Here is a 15,756-nt window from a genome sequence, read left to right as displayed (position 1 = left end):
AGTCTGTCCGCACAAGCTAATCAGGGACGACACTTCCCGCTTTCATGCATTTTTTTTCCGTTTACAGAACGTCGCTTATTGGCGAAAATCAGGTTAATGTGGAAAGTGTCGCTTATGATTAGCCTGTGCGGACAGCACAGGTTAATATTGAATGAAACTTTTCGCACATGCATTAAACCCCATTTCACAGATAACGGCTCATGTATTATTTGATGTGGGTCAATAAGTCATTGGATACTTCTAGTCTTTGATGTGGGTTGTATATTAATATTTTACATATCACAAGTAATGAAAGTATACAAGGGATCATTTTTCACAGTGGATTGCAAACTCATGTTCTTGTTAGGCAATTTTAAAATTAAAAATGAAATATTTTCCCGATGTAAATGTGTATATAGAAACATGAATGTTAATCAATACTAGACAGATTGCAAAGACATGATTTTGTCAAATAATGATGAGAAATTGGGTGAAATATTTGGGTTTTCTTTATGTACGAAATATTGACAAGTATATCAGTAGCGAGTATGCAAACATATCGTTTATCGTTTATTCTTATGACTTTATTCTTACGATAGAAATTAAAAAGGATAATATGTATATTCAAATAATGTATATATGCAATGTTAAGATAAAGTCTGAACAATTAATAATGGGAGGTATTTACAAAACTAAGACCTGGTTAAGATTTATTTAAAGTAAGAAAGCAAACACACTCAGGGTGGGGTATAATTGGAATCAATAACATGGAAAGTCAGACCTGATTAAATCCAAATAAGAACACATTGAATCCAGAGTCGGCATATAGATACGAGATTATAAGTAACACTCATGGTCAATAAACAGCACAGATGAAAAGGTCACCTATTGCTGGGGTACAAAAGTTATAGTACTGACGAAAGTAACAGAATTACTCTATATCAATAAAAATTGATTAGTACCAATATATATTGATTAAATTTTAGTATATCCGCCAAGCAAGTGAATACATGAAAAAGTGTTCCTTCTAGAATATTCTGACGAATCAACCAATGAATAATAACCATACTAGCTGAGGACCAATCAAAAGTTTAAAAGAAAAATATGCAAATTAATTTGGGGACAAAATGGGGATGTTTGGAAGGAGAGCGGCACTCCGCGGTTGAGTTAGCGTTTAGACTTGGAGGTGTACGGATCGAGAAAGATACGATCATGTAGCTATCAGACTGTATTTGTATAACCGAAAATATTAACTATGTTAGACATTAAATTGGACTAGAAACTGATACATGGTGTTGTTGAATATTTTATCATGTATTATGCAGAGAAATTAACATAAATAGATAGAATAGACTTGTCCCACGCGCGGCACGAGAAAATGGGAGTTAATGCAAAACTCGTCATCTTGGCAATTCGCGCATGACGAGATATCGAATGATAGGCTACATACCGGTAATTTAAGAGTAATGAACATTGTTAGTAACTATGTGTCGTCCATGAACTATGAACGATTATGGGACACAGGACGTTAAATGGTGCTCGTGAACCAAGGATTCGAACAAAGAAATACTACCACTTACAATTACGAAGCCATGGAAAACAACGCGAAGAAACTCCGTTTCGGCAACTTCTGTAACCAGTAACAACAACCGTGAGCCCGGAACAACGACATCAGACCGCACACATTCTGCAACTTCCGGTGAGTGACTGTTTTATTTCCTAACGCTTGTATCAAAATGGCAAATCAAATAATCCCTGAATTATTTCAAAATTTAAATGAACAAATTAAAGATGTTAAAACCGCCATAAGCACTCAGACTATTTCACAGGTGGTACAATCATTTGATGGAAATTCAAAAGAATTTAAAAATTGGATTAAAAATGTAGAAAAATATGGAACACTTACCAATTTAGATGAGAATAAATTAAAATTTGTTGCTTACCAATCTAGTAAAGGGCTTGTTAGTGATTACATACATCGTTTTTTGACTGATGACCCGACAGGGACATGGACTGATTTAAAGGAACAGCTTAAATTAAGATTTGCAGAAATTCAAGACTCACAATACGCTTTCTCATTATTAAAGACGACTAAACAAAGGACCGACGAAAATGTTCAAATATACGCTGAGCGACTTTTATCTCTTGCGACTGACGCATACGAAAATATTGAAGGAAATTTAGACTATAAAGAAAAACAGTTAGTAGAAATTTTTATCGACGGATTATCAAACGATTATTTGAGACTTAAATTAATGCGCGAAAATCATGCAACGTTATCAAATGCTTTAAAAAGCGCTATACATGAGCAAAGTGTCAGAGCTAGGTTTGAGTTGCGATCACAGGTAAATAGACTTTATAACATTACGACCGATAATATTCAGACAGATATCGATTATATTAGGTCATCTATTGTTTGCACATATTGCAAGAAACACGGTCATTCTATTGAAATCTGTCGCCGTAGGCAACGCGAGATAAGTGCATATACGGTAGGGCGGAAGGGTCATACGATAGATCAAAACGGTAACGGGCGCAATAACGAATATGACAAAAATTGGAAAGATAAAATTGATTGTTGGAATTGTGGTAAATTAGGACACTTTAGTAGAGAATGTACTCAAAGAAAAACGTACATTAATCGAAAAAACTAGGAAATTCTTACCAAAAAGGGGTCTATGGTAAGAATGAAAAAGTCGAGACATATAATATTGCTTTGTGTGGTAGTCCAAATTCTTGTGTTATTTCAACAGGTGGTTATCAATTTAGGAGCTTGATAGACTCGGGCGCTCAAGTCAGCATCGTGAGTAAACGTACTTATGATATGTTAAAACAAAAACCCGCACTGATATTTCAAAAAGTAAATCTAAAGTCGGTAAATGGAAATTCATTACATGTCCACGGAAGTGTAAAATTGAGATTCAAAATAGGGAACATATATAAAGAGCACATGTTTTTTGTAGTAAGTAACGTTAATAGAAATGTTATTTTAGGAAGAGACTTTTTACAAGATAATGGTGTCCGTTTATACTTTGATTTAGGATGTTTGAGGATTGATAACTGTTATGTACCTCTAGAAGAAGATGTACATCTTTCAACGATAGCGAGATTAACTAGGCATACTGTGTTAAAACCACAAACTGCATATAGACTCTTTGCTCAAGCTAAAAGAAACTGCATACGTTCAAATACGAATTATGAATTCAATGGAATAAGCAATTCTTTCTTTGATAATGAACCCGGTTTAACAATTGTTAATTCAGTAGTCAAGACAACGCGTGATAGACAATTTCCCATTTTAATTATAAACAATACGCACAAAACAATAAGGCTTAGACGACACTGTGCCATAGGGCGAATAAAATCGGTAAATGATAATGAAATATGCTCAGTACAAGAAGTTATTAAAAATAATCAGCCGAAATCAGGTTTATCTAAAGATGAAATCTTATCAGATTTACGTGTAGATGAAAATCAAAAAGAAAATATTCTACCGATACTCTTAAAACACAGAACTCTCTTCGCAAGAAATAATTTAGAATTAACACAAACTTCAGCAATAGAATTTACCATAGACACAGGGGATCATCCACCCATTAAATTAAGGCCGTATCGAACACCATTAAACAATAAGGTATTCATAGATAAAGCCATCGACGAAATGCTAGACGCAAACATAATAAGTCCATCAAGAAGTCCGTGGAGCTTCCCTATTGTTTTAGTAGATAAAAAGAAAAATAACCATGACTCAAACAAAGATAATAAAGACGAGAAAAGGTTTTGTGTTGATTTTAGACAATTAAACAAAATTACAAAACCAATTGCCTATCCATTACCATTAATAGATGATATATTGGCGTTATTAGGTAAAAGTAAATATTTCACCAGTTTAGATTTGATATCGGGATATTGGCAAATACCTATAAAGGAAGAAGACAGAGAAAAAACGGCTTTCGCTTCGGGATTCAGGGGTCTATTTCAATTTAATGTTATGCCCTTCGGTGCCTCCTCCGCCGGTGCTATATTTCAAGAATTGGCTAATAAAGTACTCAAAGGTTGTGAGAGCTTCGCTGTGGCGTATCTAGACGATATTTTAATATTTTCACCTGACTTGCAATCTCATCTATCACACGTAGATACAGTACTACAGAGTCTCAGTAAACATAACCTAAAGCTAAAACTATCAAAATGTCAATTCTTACAAAGAGAGACTAGATACCTAGGCTTCATCATAGATCAAAATGGTATAAGGCCGGATCCGTTAAAAGTGGAAGCGATCCGACAATTCCCTAGGCCAAAGTGCGTGCGCGATGTACGATCTATCTTAGGCGCAGCGGGATTTTATAGGAGATTCTGTCCGTCGTATTCAGAAGTAGTCGAGCCACTCATTAATCTCACGAGAAAGAATGTCCCATTTAAATGGTCAAAACAATGCGAAGATAGTTTCCTACAATTAAAAGACTCATTTACGCAAATCCCTTATCTTTCATACCCTGATCCAAAAAAAGGTTATATTCTGTATACGGGTGCATCTGATAAATGCGTCGGAGCCTGTTTGACTCAAAAATGCGACAGTAACGAGACCGGGGATTATGTGGGCGAAAAGCCGATATTTTTCATATCGCACAGATTAAGCCCCACACAATGCAAATATAGTACCATTGAAAAAGAATGTTACAGCATATTTTACAGTCTAAGTAAATTGCACCATTATTTACACAACGCCGAATTTGTTATAAAGAGTGATCACAAGCCGCTTAAGTATTTATTGGAAAGTCCGATGCAAAACAAGAAAATACAATTATGGGCCTTAAATATAGCGGGTTATAACTGCAAAATTGAATATATACCGGGAAAAAAGAATATTATTGCTGACTTTCTAAGCCGACCTCCAAAAACCAAAATAAAGAATAATCAATGCGATCAAACAGAACTAGTATTAGATATTAACGATAAACATTTGACGATCAGTTCGGAAATAAATGGACAAAACCAGATGCGCGAAATTAATGTAATTGACTCTACGCATATCGATCACAGGCAAATAATTGATAATATTATTACCCCGCAACCAATCCCAGTCGACGACACAGCGTCGAACAATAATATATCAGGGCTTAATATGCAAATAGAACAAGAAAAAGACCCTCATATATCTGAGATTAAAGCGAGATTAAGATTAGGGAAACAGAACAAGAGTGAAGATGATAGATATTTAACGGTTGATGACATACTGTACTACATATCAAACGTAGATGAGGAACCTACTCTCAGGCTGTTTGTACCTAAACACCTGACTGATTCAGTTGTCAAGCAATACCATGATGAAAACGGACATCCCGGGTCTCAAAGGCTTTTCCAGACACTAAAAGAGAAATATTACTGGCCTAAAATGTTCAAAGAATTGAATGATTATGTATCTAAGTGCATTATATGTCAAAGTAGAAATTTAAAAGCAATTAAAGCTCCCATATCGTCGGATACCTCAATACCTCCCTTTCCGTTTTCAGTTGTTTCCATAGATATATGCGGTCCATATCCGAAAACGCTTTCCGGAAATAGATATATAATATGTTTCGTAGATCAATTCTCAGGATACATAGAAGCTTTTGCTTCGCCTGATAAGTCGTCTGATAGCGTAATACACCTGTTAATGAACGAGATTTATTGCCGTCATAGTTGTCCTATAAGAATTATAACTGATAACGGAAAAGAATTCACAAGCACAGCTTTCACGGAAACATTAAAATCAATGAACATTGACCACGTAAAGACGACAATATATCATCCCGCGTCTAATGGCATGAACGAGCGTTCACATGGGACTATGAATAATATACTATCAAAACGGGTTCAAGAAAATGTACAACAATGGGACGTACATTTAAACATGTCTTTAGCGGCAATGAGATTTTGTACATCCGAGACTTCGAAGCACACACCGTTCTTCTTACTTTTTAATAGAGACCCTATTCTTCCAATAGACAACTTGTTAAAGCCCAGACGTAAATATCACGGTGAAGATTATCATAAAATAATATTAGAAGAACAACACAAATCATTTAAAAAGGTATGTGCCCAAATTCAAAAATCGAAACGTAGACAAGCTGATTATGCGAATAAAAATACGAAAGATATTAAATTCGAAATCAATGACCCCGTTTACTACAAAAACTTTCAACGTACAAATAAATTAGACAGTAAATGGAGGCCATATTATCGTATAATCGAACAAAAGTCGCCGTTAACATACGTAATAAAGAATCAATTAGACAACTCAACTATTAAAGTTCACGCTGATCAAATAAGGCACGCAAATATCGATGAATGGCCAATGATAGATAAACCACTAGCGCGCCCGATTAGAAAAGCAAATTTAGCCTTTGCGGACGACACATTATCTTCTGATAGCGATTCAAATACGTCAGTACATGGGTTACCTGTAATTACGCAACAGACCCGACAGATTAGAGATAACACGGATGACGAGGAAAACATACCGCTCGCTGAATTGCAAAAACATTTGAGAAACAAACAATTCGCGGATATACAGTCAAGCTCCAGTGAATCAGATACGATGCATTACAATAACGGTAATTCACAAAACTCACCTGTACGTAGGTTTGAAAATGATTCTTCAGACGATCAGATGCAAATTGACGCGGTAGCGTTAAAACACAAAAAACGAAAATTGACAAAAAAGACTTCACGTTCAAATAACGCAATGAAGAAAGCAATTTTCACGTGCCTTCAGACAATGGCTGAACACATGTGAATGAATGGACTACAAAATAAAGCGAGATAAATGTCGAGACTTAAAGACCCCAAAAATTTTGTATATAGAGAAATATGTTTTGAATGTATATGTAGTATATATGTAAAAACAGGATTATAGAGGACGGTATCGTCCGATTTCGATAATGTATCGTCATTAGCATTGATTTACGGGTTTAGAATGAAATGAAAATGTCATACTTTAGTATACGGGTGAAATACCACTTATCCGTGCGCAATAGCAACCAGCTCTGAAACGTAATAAAACTTTTGGGAGATATTTACATAAACTAACACCCGATTTACGATTTATTTCAAGTATGAACACGAATGAAACGAGGTTTCCTGTTCCCAAAGTGATAATTGTGTATATATCTCAATCGGGTACAAACATGACAAAAAGACCACACCTGTCGCAACGGACGGTAAATACCCAACTCGTATATCGACCTAATCATATTGAATGACGCTTTAGTATCGTATCAGACCAGCTTATGATAACGCACTCGACAACGACGTAAATTAACGCTAGCTTATGCCCTACAGCTCTCAAGTAAACACCTTTTTAAGCATAGATAACATTTTAACACAGTTTGTAAATATCCTTCAAAGCAACACAGTCCTTTTATTAGTATCATGCAAAAGATACAACTATATTGCTATAATACATTAAAATTTTGATACTGGTCATATATATAGTTTTTTTCGTTTCTTTATAAGAATAACTACATTAAGACAAGGGATTTTGTTTGTAAATTTTTGTTCTCTATGTAAATAAAACATAATAAAGCACAATGCATTTTATTTAATAGACAAATGCGTATAGTTTAAATTAAACATAATGAATTTGTGTCATGAGAATAGCGTTTCTTTAGCACATTCATTTTATCTAGGTATATTATCACAGGTGTGATAAGTAATCTGAGTGCTAATATAACAAATTCGATTTACTATAACTATGTAAATAGAAAGCCCGTTTACCATTCCATGTAATTAACCCTATACGATTTGCCAATGCGATACAAGTTAAGGAGAAAAACAGCGCTCCTAAGATAGTTGGCGTGGTTTGCCTGCAGCAACATGCGTTCATAACGCATTTGAGATCGTGATCAGATCTTAACACCCCGACAAAGAAGAAGAATATGTCATCGACCGATATCTTCGACGACGATGTATCCGTCGAGAATCAGATGACGTAACAGACGACTTCAATTAGGATCCAACATTGTCGACATGGATCCAAATTGTGAACCAGCATCAGTACCATACAACGAGTGGACTGTTAATGGACATTTCACGCGTCGTCGAAAATGATTTTTAAAGATATGATGATATGAATGGACTTGATGATGAAAAATCGCGCGTACTTTGTACATATATTAGGTGAACATTTTATCGTCTATGAACTTATATATATATGTGTGTTACCTTTATTACATGTACATAAACACTAATTATAATACTACAGTCATGAATGCAGACATTCTCCAGAACTATATAAAATAAACGTTTGAAGTATTCTAAATCGTGCAACAGCCGAGGACCAACAGCTTCTCCGACCGACCATCATCGTCTTCATTCGGAAGCCGACGTCTTCAGTCGACTGCATGTTACCATCTACAACCAGATGTCTCATCTCTTCACCTAGACGCCACATCGCCTCCAGCGAAGATGTCAAAAATGGACACTATTCGTATTGGATTTTCCAAACCAGTGACACATTCCACTTCATTGTGATTGACATTGACTATTTAAATATTCCGACGTTTTATTATTTCAGCAGAAACATTCGATAAAAATTTCATTAATAATTTACAGATTTTCATCATATATATGTTTTAGTCACTGATGTTTTCATGTTTGCGTGTTTGATTTTCTACATCGTATGTATTAATATGTTTTCGTTTACTTCCATACTTACATTCTTAAAGATTTTTCTGTATCCTAAAATACATAAAAATCAAATTGAGAGGATAAGTTGTGTCAAATAATGATGAGAAATTGGGTGAAATATTTGGGTTTTCTTTATGTACGAAATATTGACAAGTATATCAGTAGCGAGTATGCAAACATATCGTTTATCGTTTATTCTTATGACTTTATTCTTACGATAGAAATTAAAAAGGATAATATGTATATTCAAATAATGTATATATGCAATGTTAAGATAAAGTCTGAACAATTAATAATGGGAGGTATTTACAAAACTAAGACCTGGTTAAGATTTATTTAAAGTAAGAAAGCAAACACACTCAGGGTGGGGTATAATTGGAATCAATAACATGGAAAGTCAGACCTGATTAAATCCAAATAAGAACACATTGAATCCAGAGTCGGCATATAGATACGAGATTATAAGTAACACTCATGGTCAATAAACAGCACAGATGAAAAGGTCACCTATTGCTGGGGTACAAAAGTTATAGTACTGACGAAAGTAACAGAATTACTCTATATCAATAAAAATTGATTAGTACCAATATATATTGATTAAATTTTAGTATATCCGCCAAGCAAGTGAATACATGAAAAAGTGTTCCTTCTAGAATATTCTGACGAATCAACCAATGAATAATAACCATACTAGCTGAGGACCAATCAAAAGTTTAAAAGAAAAATATGCAAATTAATTTGGGGACAAAATGGGGATGTTTGGAAGGAGAGCGGCACTCCGCGGTTGAGTTAGCGTTTAGACTTGGAGGTGTACGGATCGAGAAAGATACGATCATGTAGCTATCAGACTGTATTTGTATAACCGAAAATATTAACTATGTTAGACATTAAATTGGACTAGAAACTGATACATGGTGTTGTTGAATATTTTATCATGTATTATGCAGAGAAATTAACATAAATAGATAGAATAGACTTGTCCCACGCGCGGCACGAGAAAATGGGAGTTAATGCAAAACTCGTCATCTTGGCAATTCGCGCATGACGAGATATCGAATGATAGGCTACATACCGGTAATTTAAGAGTAATGAACATTGTTAGTAACTATGTGTCGTCCATGAACTATGAACGATTATGGGACAATTTTCGTGAACAACAACAGTTGCTATGGTTATCATCAATAATGTTGCTATGGTTATAATCAATATTAACCGAATGCTTACCATTGTTTATTAAGTGGTTAGTTATAAAGCACTGCATTTTAGAGAACATTATACAATATTTTATATTTAAGTATCAACATCTTCAAAATACTTAAAACACAACGCTTAATCATTTTTGTTGTGTTTTTAGTCGGATTTTTTGCTTGTTGGCTGCCGTACGCCATCTTATCTTTGTGGTCAATGGTCAACAACGTTACCGACTTGTCTCCCACAGTCGCCCTGATACCAGCCATGTTCGCCAAGTCGTCTTGTGTTTGGAATCCATTACTTTACGCCTTGAAGAACGAAGAACTGCGGAATGCTCTGATTGAAGTAGTTAAACGTTATTCAAGACAACGTGCGGTTGCTCCGATAGCAGTCGTTACCACAGCTAATTAAGAATGGCGTATTTGTGCAGCATACTTTATTAGCATTTACAAAAAAAAATCAAGATACAAAAATGTGCAGGTTAGAGATTAATCTACAGTTTTGTATATACCGTGTCATGCGAAAATGTAGCTTATGCATTTGTAGAGTTCAATCTGGTCAGCAACCACCGGAAATGAGACAACATAACCTTAGGTGACTTTATACAGGACATGGCAGCTCTTGACCACGCTGTAACAATCATCCTGAGCTACTCTAGCTGTAACAATCATCATGAGCTACTCTAGCTGTAACAATTATCCTGAGCTACTCTAGCTGTAACAATCATCCTGAGCTACTCTAGCTGTAACAATCATCCTGAGCTACTCTAGCTGTAACAATCATCCTGAGCTACTCTAGCTGTAACAATCATCCTGAGCTACTCTAGCTGTAACAATCATCCTGAGCTACTTTGCTGTAACAATTATCCTGAGCTACTCTAGCTGTAACAATCATTCTGAGCTACTCTAGCTGTAACAATCATCCTGAGCTACTCTAGCTGTAACAATCATCCTGAGCTACTCTAGCTGTAACAATCATCCTGAGCTACTTTAGCTGTAACAATCATCCTGAGCTACTGTAGCTGTAACAATCATCCTGAGCTACTGTAGCTGTAACAATCATCCTGAGCTACTCTAGCTGTAACAATCATCCTGAGCTACTCTAGCTGTAACAATCATCCTGAGCTACTATAGCTGTAACAATCATCCTGAGCTACTCTATCTGTAACAATCATCATGAGCTACTCTAGCTGTAACAATCATCCTGAGCTACTCTAGCTGTAACAATCATCCTGAGCTACTCTAGCTGTAACAATCATCCTGAGCTACTCTAGCTGTAACAATTATCCTGAGCTACTCTAGCTGTAACAATCATCCTGAGCTACACTTGCTGCATATGGCAAACGAAAGATTTTGGATTAACGTGGCTCATATAAAATGATACTCCCCTTTTGATTGGTATTAATAATATGATCATCAGACACATCTGATTAAATAGCAAAACCTTCTTAATTTTACAGTTATTTTTTTGTAAATTTAGAGCTGAATAAAATCGACCAATAACCGATGTCAAAAAACATCAACATTTTTACAATTCGCTTTTTACGCCTTTTTTGAATATTGTGTTAGGTTTCGCCTTTTATTTCATTTTATGTTTTTAAAGTAAATTTATACATTTTAAATTGTTGGGCTTATTTAAAATATATTATTCCTTAATGACAGAGCTCTTTTTAACCCTTCATATGTTCTAAATGTCCAAACATTGTTTTGTTGAAAACCAATAAGAAATAACTTAATAACTTATACTATGTCTATAATATTCATTAATGTACTGGTTAAATTGCAGATATCAAAATAAATGTCTGTTCAAAATCGTAATTAAAAATGCCCTCGGATAATTAAAATAAAGTTTTTACCATGACGAATTAAACACTATGGTTTAACATGATTTGTGAAGTACCGAGGTAAAATCTTGTTTAATTTTACCACATAGACAAAACACAATAGTGTTGGATTAGCATTTTATTAATATTGCTGTTATTTGCAACTAATTAGAATAAAGGACATTAGAACAAATCCAATGACTGTGTCTATGAGGTGGCATTTCAGAAGCATTACTGCGTTTTTAAGATGAGAAGCACTGTGTACCTTATTGTGTTTATGAGGTGGTAAATAACTAGTACCTTTATTGTGAATATGAAGAGGGGAATGCAAATTACCATGACTGTGTATTAGAGCTATGAATACATTAGTATCATGATTGTATAAATGAGATTGTAAGTAATTATTTCCATGAGATGGGAATAAATTAGTTTAATGACTGCGTGTTCAAAGTTGGTAAGAAGTTCTTAGTCCCATTACCGTGTTTATGAGATATGAAGTAAATAGCATTAAGATATCTTTATTTGAAGGAAAGTATGGCTGTATTTATCAGATCAGATGGGAACTAACGGTCATAAAACTGTATTTATCAGTTGGGAAGTAGCTGTAACTTTGACTGTTTTTTAGTTGGGAAGTAGCGGTAACTCTGCCTGTATTTATCAGTTAGGAAGTAGCTGTAACTATGCCTGTATTTATCAGTAAGGAAGTAGCTGAACTATGACTGTATTTATCAGTTTGGAAATAGCTGTAACTATGACAGTTTTTTTAAGTTGGGAAGTAGCTGTAACTATGACTGTATTTCCCAGTTGGGAAGTAGCTGTAGTTATGACTGTATTTAACAGTAAGGAAGTAGCTGTAACTATGACTGAATTCATTTAATGATGGGAGGTAACTTTCATTTTGAATGTATTGCTGTTGTTCTTGTTGTTTTTATTAAATGGAAAGTGATAACTTACATGACGTTGGGGTGCGAACTAATTTTTTCTATGAATGTGTTTATCAGATATGAATAGATACAAACGCTGACAAATAGTTGTACGTGTTTTTTTTACCCCTGACCGATACTACTAATGAATTCCCCTCATTGCCAAACTTATCTGTCACTGACCGATAACACAACTTAAATCCCAGAACAAATTTGACATTAGCGTGATTTTCTACTCCTTTTTGTCTATATTTACTGGAAAATGTCTTTTTTCTGTTATTCATATGTTATTATAATTTAAATTTACTTATTTATGTCGAGACATACTTCAGAATGTATATTTTCTTTTCTTATGTTTTCCATCACAAAATCACATGCTAATGTGTTATTCTTAAAGTGTTCATCTGATTTAACGAGATTACAAATTGTGTACATTTGTACTTTAAAGTTACTTGACTCAACGAGAAAACAAATTATGTACTTTAACTTATGTAATCTCCAACAAAGATATGTTTAATGTTTTGCCTATACATTTGTACCTTGTTTTATTTTTTTCTGCATCTGTTATTACAACTCATACTTATATTTTTCTCTAGACACTCTCGGAAATGTCTGTTTTTATATTTCCGTGTTTCTCCAACACAAAATCTTATGCAAGTGTGTTATTCTTTAAGTGTTTATTTGATCCAATGTGTTAACAAATTATGGTCTTTAAAGTCATACAATTACCGTAAACTAATATTCAAATGCTTGTAATCTTTTTAAGCAAAAGTAATAATTACTATCCGTAAGAGAGGGAGCCAACGAGCGTAATTTGGATGGTCCAAAGCGAAGAACCAGGTGATGAACATGGTTAAAGATTCTTTATACAGCTCAAAATTTCTTTCTCGTAGAGACATGACAAAGATAAGAATTATCAGTTGAAACTTCAATGTACCGTAACTGACCAGAATTTGAACAATGGACTTTCCATTTCTCTTCTTTCTTTCCACTCTTCAAACCTGAGACTATTGACCCTTATATCATCGACACTGTCTAAGAATTGAGTATAGGCTTTATGCATCAAAATATGTAATGAGCAAGCAGTTATCTGGTGCGCATGTCGAGTTCTAGTTACATGTGATGACTTAAGGAATTAGTCTGCTGTACCGAAAGATGCAACATTAGACTGACTTAACGCATTTACCCAGCCACTATCCTGTAGCCAATCCCCAATCGTTCTCAAAGCAGGTATCTCTATGTGAAGACCACCAAACATACCTACAATAAGATTCTCTCCGTATCTCTCAGGCGGAATCCATTGAATGCTTTTGGCAAGGGCATAAAGTGGCTGATCACATGCCATAACAGGTATTTGTCCTGGATTAAGAAAAATTGATAATGGTCATTGAGTGCCGAATCATTGCAGCAACCTTTGCCTCTTTTTGAAACTAGGGTAATACGGAACTTATGTCCAAAGGAATGGCCGTAACCAAATGGCTCTGAGATAAATTTGCATGGAAGGCAGACCATGTTATTGTATCCTTGTCTCTATCATCACCTTTTTCGCATGTATTGAGTTGAAAAAAAATTGACATAGATAATGTGTTAGGATATACTTTTAAAGTAATGTGTAAGCGTTTTAATTTTAACGAAAAAAGATTACCTATTAATACAAAATATTTTAAAAAATGCATTTGTTTTGGCAATTTAAAAAAAAATGTTATTTTCAAAATGTCCGCTTTTTAAGATGGCCGTCATATTTTTGCAAATAAAAGAAGTTTATCGATTGGGGATATTATTAGAGATTTATATACCTAATTTTTATGAAATATATGAAAAAAATATTATTGTTATGATTTTTTGAAGATTTTTTATAAACAAATTATGACCGCCATTTTAAAATGGCTGCCAAAGTCCGCCATTTTAATTTTTTAAGATGGGTCCATATCCGGAATTAATTGTTTTTACCTTAACTCCATTTTTGCAAGGTTTCATACTTATATCATTTTATGAACAATTTTCACACAAATCGACTGGACTATTAATGAAAATTTAGCACAGATATTTTGCCTAATTACAATGAAGACTATTTTGATTGACCTTTGAATTGGTGATATGACCATGTCAATAATTCTTGATTTACTGTCTATGTTACTGACCATTGAATCGCTTACTGTTTTCATGCTTAATGTTTTATCATGTATTATGTGACATATAGGCCCGTTTGGGTCGGGTGCATGCCTTTTTGTAACTGTCTGTTGTTATTTCTATGTATGTTTGCACATGTCACTTTAATAAAATATTTACTTACTTTACTTACTTACAATCGTATTGACTCTTTTTGCAATGAGAATACCATTATTTCGGATGCGCAGTTCGGATTTAGGAAATGTTATTCAACTGTTGATGCAAGGGGTGGCAAAATTATTCGAATATTCGATTAAATGGTTAGTATTCGAATAACAAAATTTATATTTGCATATTCGCAATTTTTTTTTTCAAACGTAATTGCCCTAATATTTTATGACCTGCGATCCGCTTACTAATTGTCACCCGAAATCATTTGGGATTAACATGTTTGATGTGACGTTCTTCGTGTCAAACTGATAACGCGGCCCGTGTCAGCGTTGATTGCGCAATGCAATATACACACTCTAAGGCCCCGAACTGTTTGTCAATGGGGTGCCATTTAACAGCTTCAATTGACTGGCGAATAATAATTAAGTTTTTGTGATCACAGTATGTTCAGCCATTACAATGTGTGAATTACTCAAATGCGCAATGCAATATACACACTCTAAGAAAGGCTTTTTCAAAGATTGATTTTCAACTCAGATACAGTTTATTTCTTTTTCTCAACACAACAATTGTATATTCAAATGTATCTCTGTGGCAATGTATATTTAATATCCCTAGTGGTTACAAAACTGAGTAATAAAAGTTAAATCAATCCAGCCGTTTTATGCGAATATTCGAATATTCGATTGAATGGATTTGCGAATACTCGAATACCGATATAGGTATTCGATGCCATCCCTACTTTTTATATATTGATGTCGATAGAAGTAATTATTTTAATGAAAATAAACGTCTGTATGTTATTAACGTCGATATGTTGAAATGTTTTGATAGTACATGTATATACCGCTATGCATTATGGTTGCAAATGTTAAAGTCTGGTATTCGAAGCAA

The 15,756-nt window shown here is 34.4% G+C and overlaps 1 protein-coding gene across 1 annotated transcript in view; it reads right to left on the bottom strand.

The window, feature by feature from the left end:
- The window catches only part of LOC127831268 (alpha-(1,6)-fucosyltransferase-like), a 108,624-nt gene extending 98,521 nt beyond the window's left edge, over positions 1–10,103 (bottom strand). The window contains exon 1 of the mRNA XM_052356248.1: positions 10,030–10,103. Within this exon, the coding sequence (XP_052212208.1) occupies positions 10,030–10,103 (74 nt within the window). The remainder of the gene's footprint in view (positions 1–10,029) is intronic.
- Between the last annotated feature and the right edge of the window lie 5,653 nt (positions 10,104–15,756).

The sequence above is a fragment of the Dreissena polymorpha genome, chromosome 5, assembly GCF_020536995.1.
Source record: "Dreissena polymorpha isolate Duluth1 chromosome 5, UMN_Dpol_1.0, whole genome shotgun sequence".
Taxonomy (NCBI): domain Eukaryota; kingdom Metazoa; phylum Mollusca; class Bivalvia; order Myida; family Dreissenidae; genus Dreissena; species Dreissena polymorpha.
The sequence above is the reverse complement of the archived record's forward strand: the minus strand, read 5'-3'. Positions and strand labels throughout refer to the sequence as shown.